General features: G+C 40.0%; 2 protein-coding genes across 4 annotated transcripts; both read left to right on the top strand.

Moving 5' to 3' along the window:
• Positions 1 to 497: 497 nt before the first annotated feature.
• On the top strand, positions 498 to 8,982 carry cdk1 (cyclin-dependent kinase 1). Of its 3 annotated transcripts, none has more exons than XM_035173313.2 (8): positions 498 to 615; positions 1,131 to 1,173; positions 1,352 to 1,508; positions 3,343 to 3,466; positions 4,898 to 5,068; positions 6,358 to 6,521; positions 7,339 to 7,480; positions 8,391 to 8,982. In XM_035173313.2, the coding sequence occupies exons 2-8, from the start codon at positions 1,137 to 1,139 to the stop codon at positions 8,505 to 8,507; spliced, it is 912 nt and encodes a 303-aa protein (XP_035029204.1). In that variant the 5' UTR covers positions 498 to 615; positions 1,131 to 1,136; the 3' UTR covers positions 8,508 to 8,982. The 3 variants fall into 3 exon arrangements, with proteins under 3 accessions (XP_035029204.1, XP_035029205.1, XP_035029203.2); XM_035173314.2 differs by lacking the exon at positions 498 to 615 and adding an exon at positions 634 to 770; XM_035173312.2 differs by lacking the exon at positions 498 to 615 and adding an exon at positions 795 to 903.
• Positions 8,983 to 17,167: 8,185 nt separating this feature from the next.
• chchd1 (coiled-coil-helix-coiled-coil-helix domain containing 1) lies at positions 17,168 to 20,193 on the top strand. Its single transcript, XM_035173521.1, has 3 exons — positions 17,168 to 17,522; positions 18,713 to 18,831; positions 19,899 to 20,193. The coding sequence occupies exons 1-3, from the start codon at positions 17,384 to 17,386 to the stop codon at positions 20,007 to 20,009; spliced, it is 369 nt and encodes a 122-aa protein (XP_035029412.1). The 5' UTR covers positions 17,168 to 17,383; the 3' UTR covers positions 20,010 to 20,193.
• Positions 20,194 to 20,466: the final 273 nt, after the last annotated feature.

Consider the following 20,466-nt stretch of genomic DNA (forward strand, 5'->3'; position numbering starts at 1 on the left):
ACACTAAATGCTCACTAGTTGGTTATGTGCGCTGATCGAATTTTGAGGATTTTTGACCTACAGACAAAACACTGGAAATCATGTATTCCATGATGATGATGAGCTGTCCAGGTCCAGAGGCATAGTCCCACAGCAGGACGTTCCCTTACCTTCGATGGGTTTTGTACTACACTCTAACACGATCAGTCTGAGCAACTACACCAGACAAAACTACTATTATTATGCCAAAAACATATCACGACCCTCACTGTGACTGTGGATCCTATATTCTGATAAATCATTTCAGTCAAAAATAGCATCCATACCATGGGTGACCTACCATTCATTAGTTCTACAGTTAAAGTCTTATCGACATAAGAATGTGCGTACAGTAAATGTGTCCTGCCTGCAAGACGAGATTCCGGGCAAATGCATCGACCACGTACGTCGGCGCGTTCTCTCCCGCTCAGTTCACATGACAGCGTCCCCTTCCCCGATTGGTGCTTTTCAAATGTACCGCCCGACCTCATTGGCCAGTTTTGAACCACTGCAGGACTGCGGCCAATTCAAAAGAGTTTGAACATTTCAGCGGCAGTCGTTTTACATTACACGCTGTGGCGAGGCAGGCACATTCAGGTAAGAACCACTTTTATTCTCCCGCAACCACGTCGAGACAAGAGCAACGCGACCTATGATGGTAGTTGAAGACGTGGAGAGAAGGAATCTGGTTCCAAGTGCATCAGCTGCGGCGAGAAAACCCAGTTCAGCGACGGAGTGTTAGCTAAGCTAACGTTGGTGACCTTCTCTTGCTCGCTTAGCAGGAAGTAAACGATAGACGTTAACGGCAGCCAACTTACATCCAGTGTAGAGGATTGTTAAATGTGCTTCAGTTTGAATCCCGGACCGTCTCCGAATGAGCCTATGGTGTGAATTTACCACATGATGTGACTAATTCCGGCTGTTGATTGTGTATTCTACTAACGTTACTCCCTCGTAGTCGTGTTACTTGTTAGGCCACATTTACACTGGAAGTCAGATGGTCACCAGCTGACATGTCACAGTAATAATCTGAGTATGGACATACAGTTGAAGGCAGTAAGGGAAGTAATGATGGTTGTTGAAATTTGACATGTCGTTTTTTTTTCTTTTAGGCAGTAATGGACGACTACTTGAAAATAGAGAAAATTGGAGAAGGTTGGTCTAAATGTTTCCATGTCTTCATCTCTTATTCAAAGTGCTACACATGTTTTGTTGCTAAACTTGGCATTATGGAAGTACACGTACTTTGACTAATTGATTTCATCATCCTTTAATTACCAATGTCATGACTAAATGTAATTTAAGTGATCCGAATTACCTTTTATTCTTGCAGGTACCTATGGGGTTGTGTATAAGGGCCGGCACAAGGCTACAGGGCAGGTTGTGGCCATGAAGAAGATCCGTTTGGAGAGTGAGGAGGAGGGGGTCCCTAGCACTGCTGTCAGAGAGGTCTCTCTGCTTCAAGAGCTCAAGCATCCCAACGTTGTACGGTATGCTCACTTTGTAGAGTAAAGGCTGTGCAAAGTCTAGCAGGTTAAAGGGATTTAAAAGTCCAATAAGATTTTCCATCTTCTGAAATGGTATCTGTTGTAAAGAAATGCTGCATAACATCCCAGTCTGACAGACCCCACAAGGACAGTAGTCCTGAGATCAGAGGACATCCTTTTATGTTTTACATAAAACAAGGTTGGGGGCAGGGGCAGACCCTAAAACATTGTGGGAGCACGATAGTTGCTATCAAGACAGCTTCAGTCTACTTTGCCCTAATTTGCTAAAGGTTTCACTGACAGGTGTGATGTGTCATATGTTTTTATTCTGTGAAATTTAGATTGTTGTCAGCTCTGTTTATTTCTCTCCAAAGAGGATGTGATGTATTTGATCTCCCTCTGGCAATAATTTATTTACACATGGCCATTACACATAACTTGCTTATAATTTTCAGCAAGAAATCTGTAAAAACTGTTAACTGCAGAGTAACAGAACAGTTTTAAGGATGTATTTTATTTCTGACTTAATTTATTGAATAACAAAACATAAATAAACACCATACAAAAAATATATTGTGTAAAAAAAACAGAGACATAGGGAAAGTACATATAGTACTAGAATGCATACCTCTGCCAAGGCCCAAGCACCATAAGAAACTAGATTTAGATTTTTATTTGGGTTAACACCAAATTACACCCACTGTATATCAGTCCCCTAAACATGAGTGTGTTTGATATTTTGTGGAAATTGGTTGAGTTTTTTTTTGGTGTAATCCTGTTAATAAATAAACAGATGGAGACGAAAACATAACCTCCTTGGTTTGATCCTCTACACTAAGAAATGGCAGCTTCCTGAACCTTGTGAGAGGCAGATGCTCTGCAGGACTTGCTGCTTGTCCACATACCCCTGTTCAAGCTCATGGGCAATAGTCGGGTTCATTTCTGTAACTTAAGTAAAGTCTTCTTCTGAGATACTAAAATGCTTCAACAATTTAGTGTTAAGTGGTGCAACTATAGATCATCAGTCATCACATTGGGCTGATCTTCACACATGATGGTGGTGGTGGTGGTAATGTTCACTGGTCTGGGTAGCTAAACCAATTACTCAGTTACAGAAATTTCACCTTTTAAGTTTACACAGATCATATGTGACTTTCTCTAGTTTTCTGTCCAAGAGTGACACGCGCAATTGTTGCTCCTTAAACCACTCAAACATGTCAAACAAACTGTTCAAGCGTATGCTCGTGTCTTGTTCTAGTTTATTTGGTGAAATTCCAGGCAACCTCTACCTTCCTTCCAAAACTGTGTTGTTGTGGAATTATGATGTGACCCATCTCACTTTTCCCACAAGACATGCTGCAGCAATATATTTCAGGCCTTCCTGTGTGGCCAAATTTATCTAATGTCTGAAGCATTAGACGTGGGGCCACAAATTTGCCTCAACAGACATGTTGTAGGCGTGATTTGTTTCTTGTACATACAAACACCTTTTGGCACTTCATATATATATATGTGTAGTTATGTGAATAAAGTTACTTATATCAGGATATGAGATTTTGGTCATACCTACCTTCAGTTCAGTGACATTCTGCAGCCACCCAAGGTGGTGCGTGTCTTTTCAAATCGTGTCCAATCAACTGAATTTGTCACAGGCGGACTCCAACCAAGGTGTAGAAACATCACAAAAAAGAAGGCATGGCAGACCTGAGTTAAATTTAAGTATCTGAATACTTATGTCAATGTGATATCTCCGGTTTTTCCTTTTGTTAAGTGAAGGTGTCCAAACACTTATATTAACAATATACTATGAACTAAGCCAGTATTGTTTATTTCCCAGACTCCTAGATGTCCTGATGCAGGAGTCTCGTCTCTATCTCATCTTTGAGTTCCTGTCCATGGACCTGAAGAAGTACCTGGATTCAATACCCTCCGGCCAGTACATGGACCCTATGCTGGTCAAGGTGATCATGTCCTAGTGTTTAATAAACTGCTGTTCATTTGAGGGGTTTTCACATGAACTGTTTGTACAAGAGTAGAATGACACATTAATTATTGCAGTAGACAATATGACATTCCCTCAATTCAACTTTGTGGCTTGGGTCAAGCTGATTTTTTTTTTTTATATATACTTGTGTTACAGTAAGGTTATCGTTAAAACAATACAAATACAAGTTAATACAATAACTTAACTGAAATAGTAACAAGTTGATGATGATAATAATCCTCTAAATGTCAAAAAGCGCTAGTAGCTCATTTATGCTTGATTGCGATGGCTACATTCTGGCATGTCATGATTTCAGTTCTTTCAGGATTTATTGATTCATTTAATGTGATTAAAACCTGTAGTAGTAATATCATGTTGAGTAAATACTAATGTAGGCAATTGCTTGTCATACAGGCAGGTTTAGAACAAGCACTCCACTAGTGTCTATCACATTACAGATTTAGACGGTTGGTTTTCTCTTGATCTAAATTAAGATGAAGCCAGAGACGACGGTTTCCAATGTTGTATTTGTTAGCGTGTAGAAATGGAAAGGGTATTTTTTGATTTAACTCTCAAATGAAAACTTTGTTATGAGGCTTAATGCAACAACGTAGAAACGTAAACATTGATATTTGAGAGATGCAGCCACATGTAATGCTTGGGTGGTCGCCTCTAATCGCATTAGAAACCCAATATCTTCAATTATAGCCACTCCTCAATCTCGAAGGTTATTAGAGAGGAAAAGCCTGGTGTTAATATAGCTCACGGTTGTGAGCTTTGTTTTAATAGAGACCTCTAATTATACTTGCAATCATCATACTAAAACCCCACTTTAATATGCAGTTTAGCAAAAGCGCAGATTGGTGACATGATATTCACCCCTGCTGTTTGTGTTGGTAGGTTCCCGAGTCTTGGAGCTGTTCTTGCATATTATGTGTTCACTTGTAATTCCCTTTTCTGCACATTAGGTGGTATGTGGAGTATGGGGAAATCGTTAATCAGAGCAGTTGCGTTGTTTTACCAGAAGACACACTTTTTAGGGTGGGGGTGTGTTGCAATCGTCTGTTGCATTCAGTTTATTTGACAGAAGTACATGTAGATCACAGTGGATGGACCAGATGGTGTAGCCGAACAGATTTGAGAATGGAAGTAATGCGTTAAGGGCTAAATCATTTAATTGACACGATACTCAAAGCGTGTCAATAATTTTTTTTAAAGCACGAAGTTGCCTAATTCTGTCAGTTTGGACTGACACTGATTTTCATAAATAACAACCCAACATCATTTTAAGTAGAACTGAAACAATTGGATAAATTGAGTTCAAATATAATTTTATTGTATAATAGATGTTCTGTATCGTGCTGCATGTTCATGCTCCTTCTCCCACCACCCATCATCTCCTTTTTAGAGCTACCTGTACCAGATCTTGGAGGGAATTTATTTCTGTCACTGTCATCGAGTCCTTCACCGGGACTTGAAACCCCAAAACCTACTGATCGACAACAAGGGGGTTATCAAACTGGCGGACTTTGGCCTTGCTCGTGCCTTTGGTGTTCCTGTCAGGGTCTACACCCATGAGGTGAGAATCCATTTACACACACTAGTGTAAAACTACATGATGATGGCAGTTAGAGGTGTAGAGCAGCAACATATTTTTGTATAGCTGTATAAGCAGATGCATGCTTAACATCATCCCCAAACAGAAAGCCTCTAAAGCAGACATGTCAAAGTCCGGCCCGCGGGCCGTGATAAAATAGACCCACGCAGTGAGATCAGAGCTCGTTCACGTGAAGCAGCCGGTCAGTGACTTTGTAGAAGAACAGTGAAACACAGAGTTTCTCTGGTCACAGCTGCTCAGTGATCAGCTGCATCATGATCAGAGCAGAAGCTGCAGTTGGTTTGTACCGAGCTGGAGTTTCTGTGTCCTCCTCCACTCTGCTCTCACTTGAACTAATAAACACAGATCACTAGTTATCAGGACCTGATCAGTACATGAAGTAACTTAATGTTTGTTTGATTCGCTCCAGAGTTTATGAGGCTGCATTTAAACATCATGAAAAATGACTCGTCAACATTTTGTGCTCAGTACAACACGAGACGTGACGCTCTCAGTCAGGACTCAGTGTTAAAATGAGCGGAGCGACACGCAAAAATGAAGCCGAAGGTTTACTTCGCTTATACTGCAAGGTTTCAGTAGAAGGACAAGGAAGATGAGTTATTAACTTGGGACAACTCACCTGTTAACTTTCCTCCACTCGTCAAATTCTCACCACGCAGCACAGAACCACTTCCGTTTGCAACTCTTCACAACAAAGTCCCAACAGACACACTGCTTATAACAGGAAACACATTAAAACCTTTCACAATAAAGCAACTAAATAAAATAGCTTACACAAACATGATCTGACAGCATCGATTTTTAAAACTAAACACATGATCGTAAGTTTGTCATCTAAATCATCCGACTAAAAATGGAGCAAATGAACATGAACTAGTTTATTGTAAGTGTGAACTGGCACAAAAATGCATACCTCTGTGAGGAGCTTTTCTCTGTGATGAAGATGAACAAACACCCACACAGGAATTGTCTCACTGATGCACACCTTCACTCCATCTTGAGGGTTTCCACAGCACATAGCCTAACCCCAAACATTAATGATGCCAAATATCTGGAACATGTACATAAAAGAAGAATGTAGCCTATCTAAATATGTTTTCTTTTTGCACTTTATCCAATATCCTATTTAATAAATGTTGACCCTGTTTGGCCCTTGACATAGTCCCAGCTTAAAATGTTGGCCCTCTCTGTGATCGATTTTGACACCACTGCTCTAAAGTGACGCACACAACCCTTGTGTGTGTTCTTAGGTTGTAACTCTTTGGTACCGGGCCCCAGAGGTCCTCCTGGGTTCACCCCGTTATTCAACCCCTGTTGACGTTTGGAGCACCGGAACCATCTTTGCTGAACTTGCCACCAAGAAGCCTCTGTTCCACGGAGACTCGGAAATAGACCAGCTCTTCAGGATCTTCAGGTAGATGTGCTACACTTGAATTTATGTAATATATGTTTTACATTAAATTACATGTAATGACACCATTGTCATTAATGTAATGGCACATTATTTTCCATGCAGTGATGATCCTCCAGTTATAGTTGGTAGTTACGCATTTGAAACAACACTATTATTAATATGACATGCATGATCAGGAGACAAACTACCTTTAAATTGACCATGTTAACAAACACTTCCAAACTGGAAAAATTAAATCCCTTTTTTATATGAATAATTCCCAGAACTATGGGAAGCAAAGAAGTCTTTTTCTTTACATTTTTGTAAGTGTATCGAAAGAATTATGTCGATTAAGCAAATGAATCCCATTGTGGATTTAAAAACTATGGTAGTGTTTTAAATGGTTTTGTATTTATATAGCGCTTTTCTAGTCTTGATGACCACTCAAAGCTCTTTACAGTACAGTTTTACATTCACCCAATCACACACACATTCATACAGTGCATCTATTAGCAGCACTTTGTTGTTCTATGAGGGGGGCAATTCAGGGTTCAGCATCTTGCCCAAGGACACTTCGGCATGCAGATGGGGAAGACTGGGGATCGAACTGCCGACCTTCAGGTTGGAGGACGACCGCTCTACCCCTCAGCCACAGCCGCCCTTTACACACTTTTTGTATACAGGAGGCAACAACACAGCTTTTATTTTATTATTTAGTAAACAGCCAGAGATATCTCAACATCAACCATATATTAATAATGATGGCACCTAGTAATAACGCCCTGTAGTTGTCTTTTACTGCTGGCCCTCTTCAAATACATTTGTTTGTTCTGTGCAGGACTCTGGGGACCCCAAACAATGATGTGTGGCCAGATGTAGAGAGCCTACCAGACTACAAAAACACCTTCCCTAAATGGAAGCCTGGTAACCTCTCATCGATGGTGAAAACTCTGGATAAGAATGGTCTTGAACTTCTGGCGGTAAGGACTGCAGCTGAACTAAATTGAAGTTATTTATGTGTTGAATTCCAGGCCTCTGGTGGTGGTATGTGGAACATCATGTGTAATGACAAACATTGCATAAAATGATGCTGTTTGTATTCTTACCATGTGAGGTTTACACTGCTCCTCAAAGGTTTCTTCTCTCCAAACCAGTCCTGCTATATTTTATATATCATAACTTTCAAATATTTTCTTCTAAATAACAGCTACCTACTGAAGTTGTTAATTGGTCATGACTAATTGCTGGTTAGTCACATCTGACTATGTAAAACTGCATATAGAGGGGCATTCCACTGAAAGTTAGACTTCTTCCTTTTTGTATTGTTTCCTCCTCTGACTGAGAATTATGTTTTTAGAATACAAAATTAACAAATAAATATAATCTTTTTTGAGCCTGTATTTAAAATGCTCAGTAGGTCATGGATGGGCGTGAGTAATTACCATAAATGTTGTGGATTTTTCAGAGCAACTTAGTAAAATAGACCATCAGTGAATTATTCTCTGCAAGCAAAATGAAATAAAAACGAGACTGAGACCAGCATAAAGTAACCATTGATAAAGGGCACTAACATCAGAGTATGGACATGTTTACTGCTGTAGAATAATTTACATGCATATTAGTTAAGCGTTTAGTCTATAACATGTCTCAAAATATATTTGGTTGTATTTAAGATATTCAGATATTTGGTTTACAATGACATGATAAAAAACCATTAAAAATGCTAAATGTTTTAGCATTTTTATTTGGAAAAACAGAAACCAGTAATTGATGATCAAGTAATCAAAATGGTTTCATAACTGATGAATTGACAAATTGTCGAGGCTTTAGATCTACCTTCCTGCCAAGGACACAAAGCCTCAACGTGTCTTTTTTTTTCCTCTGGTATAGAAAATGTTGATCTACAATCCTCCTCAGAGGATCTCAGCACGGGAGGCCATGACTCACCCATACTTTGATGACTTGGACAAATCCACCCTGCCTGCTGCCAGCATCAACAAAGCCTGAAGCACATACAACTACATTCATACTCATTGTGAATTATCATTCTGTAAATACTTCTGTGTGGAAAATTGTTGTAGACCTTTTTAGTAAGGTTTTGTCTGCCAGCAATGTCTTTTCAATTAAACTGCACTTTCTGTGATTCCTCTAACTTTACACTTAATACGTAACATTGGTGAATAACATTTGCCCCAAAATAAAGGGCATGACATAGTTGAAATGTATCTATTTCTGAAATGTTTAACAACTTAAAGGCTTAAAAAAAAAAAAAAACTAAATAAATTTTTCCATTTTTAGTCCTGTGTCTATATTAATCACTCATTTATCTCTTATTTGCCAAATATGTAAAAGAAAACTACAGCAATATTTATACATCTAAATCTGTCTTTTGTGTTCTTGTAAAACGTTTTCTACTGGTTGATGATGCGTCCTGCTCTCCGGTTATTCTGTTTTCTATGATAAAGCTCTCTGGAATTTTTAACATGAGTGACTTTATTCGGTCGACTGGTAGACCGGTACCTACACTGACTGATTAGTCGGATAAATCTCCAGGCAACGGTGGTGGCGAAAAGTTATCAACATCAGGCTGTCATAGCTTTCCATGTTGAGCTATTACTGCCAACTCCTGTAAATTCCAATTCCAAAAATGTATTTTATTGCTTGGTGAACACCTAAAAGTGTGTGTGTGTGTGTGTATATATATATATGTATATATATATATATATATATATATATATATATATATATATATACACATACACACACACCTGCTAAAAAGAAATGAAGGGAACACTTAATTGTCACAGTATAACAGCAAGTCAGTTAAACTTCAGGGATATCAATCTGTCCATTTAGGAAGCACAAGTCATAATGAATCAGTTTCACCTGCTTTGGTGCAAATAAAAGTGACAACAGGTGCAATGGAGAGGCAAAATCAAGACAACCCCCCCTTTGTTCTGCTAGTCTCCTTGTCACTACTGGTAGCATGAGGCGGTATCTGCAGCCCGATCAGGTTGCACAGGTAGTCCAGCTCCTCCAGGAAGGCACATCCATACGTGTGGTCGCAAGAAGGTTTGCTGTGTCTCCCAGCACAGTCTCAAGAGCATGGAGGAGATACCAGGAGACCAGCAGTTACACAAGGAGAGCTGGGCAGGGCTGCAGAAGGGCATCAACCCAGCAGCAGGACCGGTATCTGCTCCTTTGTGCAAGGAGGAACAGGAGGAGCACTGCCAGAGCCCTACAAAATGACCTCCAGCAGGCTGCATGTGTGCATGTTTCTGACCAAACTGACAGAAACAGACTCCATGAGGGTGGCATGAGGACCCAACGATCTCTAGTGGGACCAGTGCCCACAGCCCAGCACCGTGCACGTGGCATCTATTGCACTTCTGTCTGTCCTGGGAGAGGGATCCCTCACATGTGGCTTTATTTAGCAGTTTTTCCTGACTCTTGTTGAGGGTTAAGGGCAGAGGATGTCACACCTTGTTAAAGTCCCATGAGACAAATTTTGATTTGTGAATATGGGCTATACAAATAACATTTGATTGATTGATTGATTCAGCTCGATTGGCATTTACCAGATAACACCAGAATAGGCAGGTCCACCATTGGCGCCCCGTTCTCTTCACAGATGAGAGCCGGTTCACACTGAGCACATGTGACAGGAGTGAAAGAGTCTGGAGAAGCTGCGGTGAACGTTATGCTGCCTGTAACATCATCATGGTGGTGGGTCAGTGATGGTCTGGGGAAGAATAAGTTATGGGGAAGTTATGTATCGGTGCATCCAACACCGCCAAGTACTGCCACAGACTGTGCAGGAGCTCACTGGTGCCCTGATCCAGGTCTGGGAGGAGATCCCCCAGGACACCATCTGCCAACTGATCAGGAGCATGCCCAGATGTTGTCGGGTGTGCATACAGGCATGTGGGGGCCATACACAGTACTGAGTAACATGAGTTGCTGTGATAAAAGTTATGCAAGTTGGATCAGCCTGTGACTTCAGTTTTCTTCTTTGATTTTCAGTATGATTTTGAATCCAGCCCTCAGTGGGTTATTGATTTTGGTTTCCATTGACCATTGTTACATCATTTTGTTCTCAACAAATTATAGAATGTACATCAGTAAAGATTTTCAACTTGAATAATTTGTTCATCAAGATCTGATGTGTGATTTAAGTGTTTCTTACATTTTTTTGAGCAGTTATATATATTTATATATATAGAGAGAGAGAGAGGGAGAGAAAAAAACATGGTGTTAGTGATGTGTAGTACCATACATAAGGTGGGGGCATAGAGACGAAGAGATAAATGCTCTGTGCATGATGGCAGTTACCGCAGCAGTCTAGGCCTATAGCATCATAACTAAGGGATGTTCAGGGCTCACCTGATCCAGCCCAAAAAGGAACGTTTTAAGTCTAACCTTAAATGTCGCGATTGGTGTCTGCCTCCCAAACCCAGAGTGGGAGCGGGTTCCTTAGGAGAGGAGCCTGGTAGCTGAAGGCTCTACCTCCCATTCTACTACAAACTGTACCAATCACAAGTGAGCCTGTAGTTTTGGTGACTGTAAAGTCACACAATCAACCCCTTTTTTTAGGGCAGAGGCAGCTGTGAAAACTTCCTCTAGGTGAAGAGTGTGCAGAGACAGAACAAAATAGTGGCAGGAATCTGCCAGTGATAACCTCTGGAATCTCCTGGACAGAACAACTGTTTCCATCTGAGAAAACAAACTGCTTTATAATAATAATAAAAATAAAACAATTTTTATTCAACTATTGAAGTTGTTGCAATGAACAGGTAAACAGATAACTTTGATATGTAAGTACCACACTGTCAGGGTGTGTTTGTGTCATTTCCCCTGAAAGTCTGTTATAAAGTTGAATGTGATCTCACTAACTAATACATGCTGATGCTGCATCAACACTGAACATTCCCTCAGACAGGCTGATGTTAGGACTTGCCCTGCATTCTCCTTAAATGTCATGTTGCCATAGGCCAAGTGTCAGAAGAACTCAGTACAGAGAGGTTTTTCCACAGGAAACTATGCAACCTTTTTGTATCCATGTCACTGTTAGGACACACAAACACTGTCCAACAACTGGAGTGATACTATCACTAATATACTCTATATATATATATAAATATATACTCTGAACTTTATGAGTATAATAAATATGGCATAATTTAAATTTAGCCCTTTGTGCCATTTAGGAAAATGTGGCAGATTATATATCACACCTCTTTAAGTGCTTTCTTTCTTTCTTCTTTTTGATTAATGTGTTGCAATAATATTTGTTTTCTGCATTTGAATCCATTTTCTTTAAGCTGTGTGCATTGTATCAAACTGATGAATGTCTGTTGCAGTGCCAAAAGCTCTGCTTAGCTTTAAAAAAGTAATGTGATGTTCAAGACAACTGTGTCATCAAGGTTAATGCTTAATTAGTGAAGTATCATTTTTATGGCTGATACTGATATCAATACTGAAAAACATCATGCTTTAGGCATTATGAACACATAAAAGGTGAAAACACTAATTCCCCTTTCCAAAATTTGAATTTGAATGTTCTGTTCATAAGTTCAAACCAATAATTTAAAAAACCTACATTTGTTTTTAATGTAAATTATTAAAAATGGTATTACCATAACCAATATAAATAACAGCCTACATTTAATTTCTAATAATAATACATTCAAGATGAATAATTACAGAAAACATGAATTTTGTTTTGGGTTTTGTTATAGAATTTTTTGGAGCTGGTGAAAGGAGAACTCAGGCAGCAGCTGATGTCTTATGCAAAAGGTTTTAATGTGGACTTGATGCATCAAGGAGACCAGAAGGTGAAACAATATACCAACACTAACAGAGTAACATGAGCAATTGTCACCCCCAAGTCTGAAGATGTCTCCCACAGAACCCCCATATAGCTCCCTCTACTTGCTTCACCCGTTCTAACAGCACATCCATGAATGGCTAGAATTGCCGTCACTCTCTATGTTACATGGTGTTTATATCGTATTGGATAGTTAAGTCTAAAGTATGCGTTGCTAAATCACATTGTGTCCTTGGGTACTGCTTAAAGAGAGAATGGAGTATCTGTGGAATTTAGACAGGCACTATTCTCCTGTATACAATATACATTATATACATAATATATAGTGGCATATACAGTAATGTGTGGTCAAAAAAATGGGACATATCACTGCTTTATCCAATTGAAACCAAGTTGAACAGCTATTCTTAACTGTGATGCAATCTCCAATCCAGAAAAAAATAATGCTTTTTGAGATCTAATTAAAGGCCTTTATTAAATTTGGATCGCAGTTTTTATTCTGTTAAATTCTGTATATCGCCTTGATCATGGGTAGATTAACCTGTTAGGAGTCTCCTGGGCAAAATATGAGAAGGCACATGGCATCTCCAAGACTGGGTCATATATATATTGTAGGGCCAGAAATGTGTAATTAATTAAATTACCAAAAAACTGTTGATACAATGAATATTGATCTGTTGGGCCCCTGAGAGGTCTGGGGTTCCTGGACAGTTGCCACTTTAGTCCCAGGCATCATGGGGAGCCTCCTGCTTCACCACCTGCTACAACAACTGCACGAGCATGGACCAGGGAGGGTGATGCACATCACCAGGTGTGAGCTGCACACACACACACACACACACACACACACACACGCACACACACACGCACACACGCACACACGCACACACACACACACAGTGCACAAACATGTAACACTGCAGTATTTTACAGATATTCAGCCTTCACAGTTTTATGTGTTACATACCCATTTGTTCTTATTATGACTTCATAATAAGTATTGATTATTTGATTATTGTGTATTTATTTTGTAAATACACATTTTATTTGATTGCTTTATATACAGAAGAAAAAGACCAAACTGCATGTCCAACTACTTATAAATGAAAGACCTCTTAACTTCCTCTAATAACAAAAGTTAAATTGAAAGAGCTAACTATTTCTCCAAACTAATCACCAGTAATCACCATAATCCCAGATTCCTTTTTGAAACCATCAATAGACTTATAACCCCTGCTCCTTCTGCCCTTCTAGCCACTTCACATACTGAATGTGAAAAGTTTGTATCTTTCTTTAACCATTCATGACATTAGAACCAACATTGCACCAGACACCACCATCACCCCAAATGTATCCTGCCCGTCCCATTCTACTTAGCAATTTTCAGCAAGTTTCTCATCCTGATTTCATCGACACTGTGTTGCACATGCATTCGTCATCAAGCCCTCTCGACATCTTACCCACATCACTCCTAAAAGAAGTAATCAGTACTATTGGCCCTAGCAGAGAATTATGAATAGCTCCCTTTCTTCTGGCCAAGGCCCTGATTATTTGAAGAAAGCCACCATCCAGCCTTTATTGAAAAAGACAAATCTTGATGAATCACTCCCACAAAATTATAGGCTTAAAATTCTTGAAAATGTGGTTTTGACCCAACTGCTAGATGTGTGTGAGAATAATACATTTTTTGACAAATTCCAGTCAGGATTCCACAAACGACACAGTGCGGAAACCGCCCTCCTTAAAATTACTAATGATTCATTAATGTCTGCCGATGCTGGTGATTGCACTGTATTACGCATTTGACACTATTGATCATAACATTCTGATCAATAGACTAACGCAATGCGTCGGCATATCTGGCACTGCCCTTAGTTGGTTCAAGTCATCCCTCAGATAGACAAATTTCAGTTTCCATTGGAGATAACACCTCATCCTTGGCCCCACTGATGTGCGGAGGGCTACAAGGTTCCATTCCTGGTCCCACTATTTTCCGCTCTACATGCTCCCATTAGGAAACGTCATCAGCCATTTTAATGGGATATCATATCATTCCTATGCCGATGACCCCCAAATATACTTGTCCTTCAAGCCAGATAACGTCAGCCGCGTGAGTGTCCTAACAGAGTGCCTATCCGCAGGGGCAGCTGGTCAATAGGGGTCAATAGGGCGCCACCATACCAAAAAAAAAGAGGAAAAAAGATGATAGTGATAAATGTTGTTAATTATCCTTATAATCGTCATCATTATTTTTTAAATGTATTAAATTATACAATTATCAAGACAGTTTGTCCTGCCTGCTACCTCTGAATATCATCGTCCAATCAGCTGCAGCGCCGAGCCCTGTTTTTCAAACTGCAGGCACTGCAATGCATTCCCTATGACTTCCGGGAGGGCTAGCACTAACGTGATTTCGTCATACGTAAGCTGTTACACATGCACCTGGGCGGTCCAATCACGCCGTACCTATGATTACGCCACTGTCACAGTCATGGTTAACGGGAGCAACTCGAGTCGCTAAAAGAAATGCCTTTCAGTCGTCGTAGCAATGAGGATAAATTGGCACCCAAAGAATTAGGACCACACAGGCCGAATTTAAACATCAACCAAGCATCTACAAAAGGAGGGAAATGTTATAAGCGGGGATTTTCACGGAGCTGGTATGACCGGAAAACATGGTTAACAGGATGCGAACTAGCTAACGCATTGTTTTGCTACCCCTGTCTTCTATTTCACCCCGATGGCAGCATGGACACAGCGTGGACAACTACGGGTGTCACTGACAGGCATCATCTGTCAGAGAAGGTGAAAAAGCACGAGACATCAAAGAAGCATATGGACAGTGATTGTGTGGGATGTGACTGCACTCATATCTTTCCATTAGTTGAATTGTAAATAGTTTTATTCATTCCACATTGTCAGTTCCACTGCTCGTTATTCTGCTTTGTTAAGTAATTGTCTTTACATCCAATGTTGTCTTGAGGCTGAACCAATGAATGGCCAGAAATCAAAGAAGTATTCTGATCATTTACTTAAGTAAAAGTAGAACTACCACAAATAAAATACTCTGTTACAAGGAAAGGTCCTGCACACAAAAGTGTACTCAGGTTAAAGTACAGAAGTATTATTAGTTGTTAGGGAAATTTTTTTCTTCCAAGCACAACAGAGCAAAGCTCTTCATTAATATGCACAAAGGTAAAAATATTAAAAACAAAAGTACTCATAATGCAGAAAAATGTCCCCTGTGAGTTTTATATTATTTGGTATAATATTATTGGATTAATAATTCTGCTGCATTAATGTGTGCGTAGCATTTTTACTATTATAGTTTGTCATGGTGGAGGAGCTCACTCATCACTATACTGTCTATACTAATATCTAGTAACTTAAGTGAGTTATCAAATTAAGTAAAAATAGTGAAAAGTAAAAATGTCCTCTGAGATGTATTGCAGTAGCAGTATAAAGTAGCATGAAATGGAAATTATCAGGTAAAGTACAAGTACCTAAAAACTGTACTGAAGTACAGTACTTGTAATTGTCCACACATACTGAAAGTATGTAGCCTAAGGAACAATCCTTGTCTTATGTTGCCATCTAGTGGATACTTTGTGATCTGCACTGCTAGCTGTAGTAAATAGAAGGCGATGCCAACATTCATTTCTTTGTTTAATAACAACACAGCTAGCTACAAAATAAATGTTCTTGATTTGCTGAACCTTAAATACAATCTTATCTGATGACACTTATTTTATCAATGGCAAAACAGGTCTCTCTTCATATTCAAAGGTACTGATGGATGACATTTTATCTGTTGACCACAATGGATTTTTCAGTCATTTTAGAGCAAAAATATTTTTTAATGAAGACCTGTCTACAAAATGACTGTACAGTATGTAGCTTCAGGAACAATTCTTGTCTTGTGGTTACTGGTGGTATTGCTATGTGAGGTGATCAGAAAAAAAACACATTTTATGCAAATGTGGGTAATGCAATGAGACAATGTTTAGCTGACTTGAGTTTATTTACCCATTAAACAGGTAACCTTAGCCATCATCGCAACAATGGCTCCCCCTGAGAAATTTGGCAGGAGCCGCCACTGCCTATCTGCCATTAAGGAATGGATGTCATTTAACTTCCTAGAGTTAAATTCAAATAAAACGGAAAAAATTATCTTCGTTTCCCAACAGCTAGCAGGTAGACCCCTATCATTTCTCGGTCCCCCAGCAGCCAATATTCAAACTACAGCTATAAATCTAGGTGTCACATTTGATTCTCATCTGAACTTCAAAACACATGTTCATCAAATCCCCCCCATCTCTCTCTCTTTTCTATCCCCTCTTTGCCACCCACCTCCTCTCTCCCCTCTTTTCCCTGCTCACCCCAACCGGTCGAGGCAGATGGCCCCCCACATGGAGTCTGGTTCTGTTAGAGGTTTCTTCTTGTTAATAAGGGAGTTGTTTCTCTCCACAGTCGCCAAAGTGCTGCTCATTGTGGGAACTGTTGGATTTCTCTATAAACTTAAGGTCTTGACCTTGTTATGTTGTGATTTGGCTCTTAAATTGGATTGAACAGAATATATCTTATTACAATAAAATCTTAATTTTGCCAGGGACTTTTGTGTGAAGCACTCGTTTAGATAAGTGCTATACAGACGGAGAATCAGTCGCTCAGCAAGGTTCCCTTACTTTGTCCCCTTCACTGCCGAACCGGAAGCTGTGAATCGGATACCAACCTCATCTGTCGGCTCTGCTCTCTGAATCAGCTGCTTGTAGTTTAACCAGTGCTGAGAACTACGAACGCCCTTGAACGCGGCAGCGGTTGGTAAGACGCCTGTCTGCACGTCAGTTTTACGACAGTCGACACTGTGCTTTACGGTGGAGCATGGCGTCCCTCAGATGAGCTCTCTGAAGGACTGAGAGACGTAACAGATTATTTTGATATTTGGACCGCAGCCCACGGTGAAGCCTGTCCTCCCTCCGTCCTCCACAGGCAGACGCAGGACAAGTATTCGCTGCGTTCAGGGCCAGGTGGGGAGGAGCAGCCATCAGGACGCACCATGGCGGCGCAGGGAGCCGTCCAGATCCAGGAGAAGGTCAGCAGGCTGCTCAGCAGACACAACGGGAAACCGGTGCTGAAACCCAACAGGACCTTGGCTCTGAGAGATGCTGTAGCCAACCGCAAACTTCAGAAAGGAGGTAAGAGTCCAAGGGCCTCAGAGACCCGAAGCGGCAGCAGATCAAGTTGATCGAAGGACGTGGTGTATGTGGTTTTGGGGATTGTTATTGGTGATGGGGATGTTTGTGGATGTCAGGTTTTAACATCAACACCGGCGACGGCTCATTTCACCAAAAGCCCTCTTAATATATTCTTTAGTGTATTCTACATGGATGGCTCTGCTTTTTCATCCTAATATATTTGTATTATTATTTCACTTTTTAATTCAACGTGAATAGGAACATGTCTTTAAGGTTTCAGCCTGGATGCTGATGATCTCCTTCTCCATGCCAGTTGGAAGTAGTTGTTCCAAGAAACTCTGTTTTGGTGTTGAGTTCACATTTCTCACATTTCCTAAGATATAACATTAATGGTGAACGTGATCTTACACAGCAGTATTACTATTTGTATATAATCATGCATTTAAATGTGGTCTTTTAATTCAAGACAGATTGAATAACAAACTGGTGGCAACTGACAACCAAAATACAGATGTTTGCTCTGAAAGGTTTTTCAGGGGGTAGTACGCTTACTGTCAGAGTGAATATCAATAAGTAAAAAGAATCTGTCTAACTTCATGTTAGGAATTTATATCTTTGTTTTACTCTCATCTGTCTCACCTCAGGTATTGCAATACCAATATTTTTTAGCAGAAGGTTGTAACCGCAGAATGTATATGATGGAACCAATGGATTCAGACAGTCAGTTCACCAGTCACCTGCCATTTATACCCCACTGACTAAGCTGAAGTTAGTGTGAGGTGAAGGCCAAGATCCTTTTTGTGTTAAATCTAAACACTCATGTCAGCAGGTCGAAAACTACATGCAAACTACACATCAAGTGGCAGAGTGGTGTGTCTCTTTAGTAGTTAACTACAGCTGAGTGATTAGCGACAAGCCACAGTTCAGTCAGACAACTCTGAGTTGTACTCACGTTCAAACTTTTATTGCAACAGTAGAACATGTTACTGTTTGGTGTCTAGGCTCTGACTTAATCCCCCATATGATTACATAGATGAGCAATTACTTATTTACTTATTGCGCAGCTGGAGTTGGCTGCCTGAACTAGCTTGCAGGCGTCACTCCATTTCCTTGTACAGCTTGTACAGCACACTGCTAATCATGGAAGTTCCACATCAAGTTGGATTAAGTGTGAAGTGTTGTCTCCACAGAGGCCTCCTGTATCACAGAGATGTCCGTGCTGATGGCCTGTTGGAAGCTGAACCACTTTGTGGACGGTCTGTGCTCTAATGAGATCAACACATTCTATACCTGTGTGAAGGAGGCTCAGGTATGTTCACATAGGCCCTGAAGTGACCTTTGTTTCCAAAGAGAGGAGGGAAATGACTCGTTTACAGGAAGCATCACTTTATAAGTACATTAACTCATTTCTATACATATTAGGGCTTGGTGATTTTGGTGAAAAAAGGCTAATATTAATCTGGATATACTTGCATCTCTACACTTTATTTGACAATACGGCACATTAATGCAAATTCAAAAAACTCTTATGTTGTTCATAGCTCATCAGTTCTTGAATATTTTAAGAACATGGCTGATAGAGTAACCACATCAGACTGCTCAGCAGGATTCAAATGACATTTTGAACATACAGTAAAGAGTGGAACAGTACAAAAGCACTTTGAGTGTTATAAACTCTCAGCACAGTGCAGAGCTGACAGATGATCTGTTGTAGTTCCTTAATGTGTACAGACTCATCTGTAGGGCCGGGCAATTAACCGAAAATGTATAGAAACCAACATTTATAACCTCTCACCGACTTAATCTGGCTCATGTCAGTTAATTTTGTTAATATAATAATTGTTCATTAATCGTAATCGAAGTAAAAGTTTGAAATAATCGTGAAATTGATTTGAAAAAAAGTTGTGCTGCCCATAGATATACTGTGTGAATGTGTGTGTGCGCTTTGAGTGGTCATCAAGACTAGAAAAGCGCTATATAAATATTTACCATAGAAAGGACTGACGTGTGTGTTTTCACTGCTGGGTATTTTATATTCACAGGTTACTGTAATTGCTAAAAGCCATTTTACCTTGTCATCATTGTCTTATGATATATGTTATATGTTATGTTCTCTTTTGGTCCAATTGGTCAGCAGGTATAACTGATTGTTTCCACGGAAACCTGGCTCTATGGCACTAAATCATTAGGGGCTCAACAATGAAAAAGCTAGACAAGATTGTCTGCCTCGCACCTCATCATTCATGTTTGCTGACCTGATCTTACAGAGTTTCTGAGGGGTGAAGCACTCCAACACTCTGAGTTGACGATGTACAAAAGCAAAAACACGTGTCTCATTGAAAGGCTCCAGTAACAAATTATCTTTCTCATTCACAGGCAGCTGCGAAGAATAAATCCGACCACAACAGCACCCAGGGAGGACGTCTGCATCCAAAACTAGCCACAACCTTGTTGAAGAGATATCCTAACCTGCGTTCTGAGGTCTAGGAAGCCAGCTCCAAAGCATTTGTCATGTGGACTTGATATGCAGGATTCAACAGCCCACAGGACTGAGTCCTCAAACTGGATTTCACCGTGTTAAAATGTTCAGCGTTGTGATTGTTTCATAAACATTTATTGAATAAATATTGCACGGAGCAGACCAGGGTGGTTTCAACACAAACTCACTGTACCTCTCTTTCAGCGTGTGAATTTTTTTAGGTTATTTGATTTTTAGATTATTTTATACTCAATTATTATTTACCAGTGTTCTGGTAAAGCTTTTGTATTCACAACACACTGGTTTGAAATATAATGTGACTTTCTCTTGTGTCCTGAATTGACTTTGATGAAAATGGTGCCACCTTGCCTCAACCCAATTTACAATTTAACGATCTCATTCAGTGCAGAGATGTGGTTAGTGGACGTGATGCAATTATTCTTCTTCAGTTTCATGGCTCCTATC

Source organism: Hippoglossus stenolepis, chromosome 12 (genome assembly GCF_022539355.2).
Source record: "Hippoglossus stenolepis isolate QCI-W04-F060 chromosome 12, HSTE1.2, whole genome shotgun sequence".
Classification (NCBI taxonomy): Eukaryota; Metazoa; Chordata; class Actinopteri; order Pleuronectiformes; family Pleuronectidae; genus Hippoglossus; species Hippoglossus stenolepis.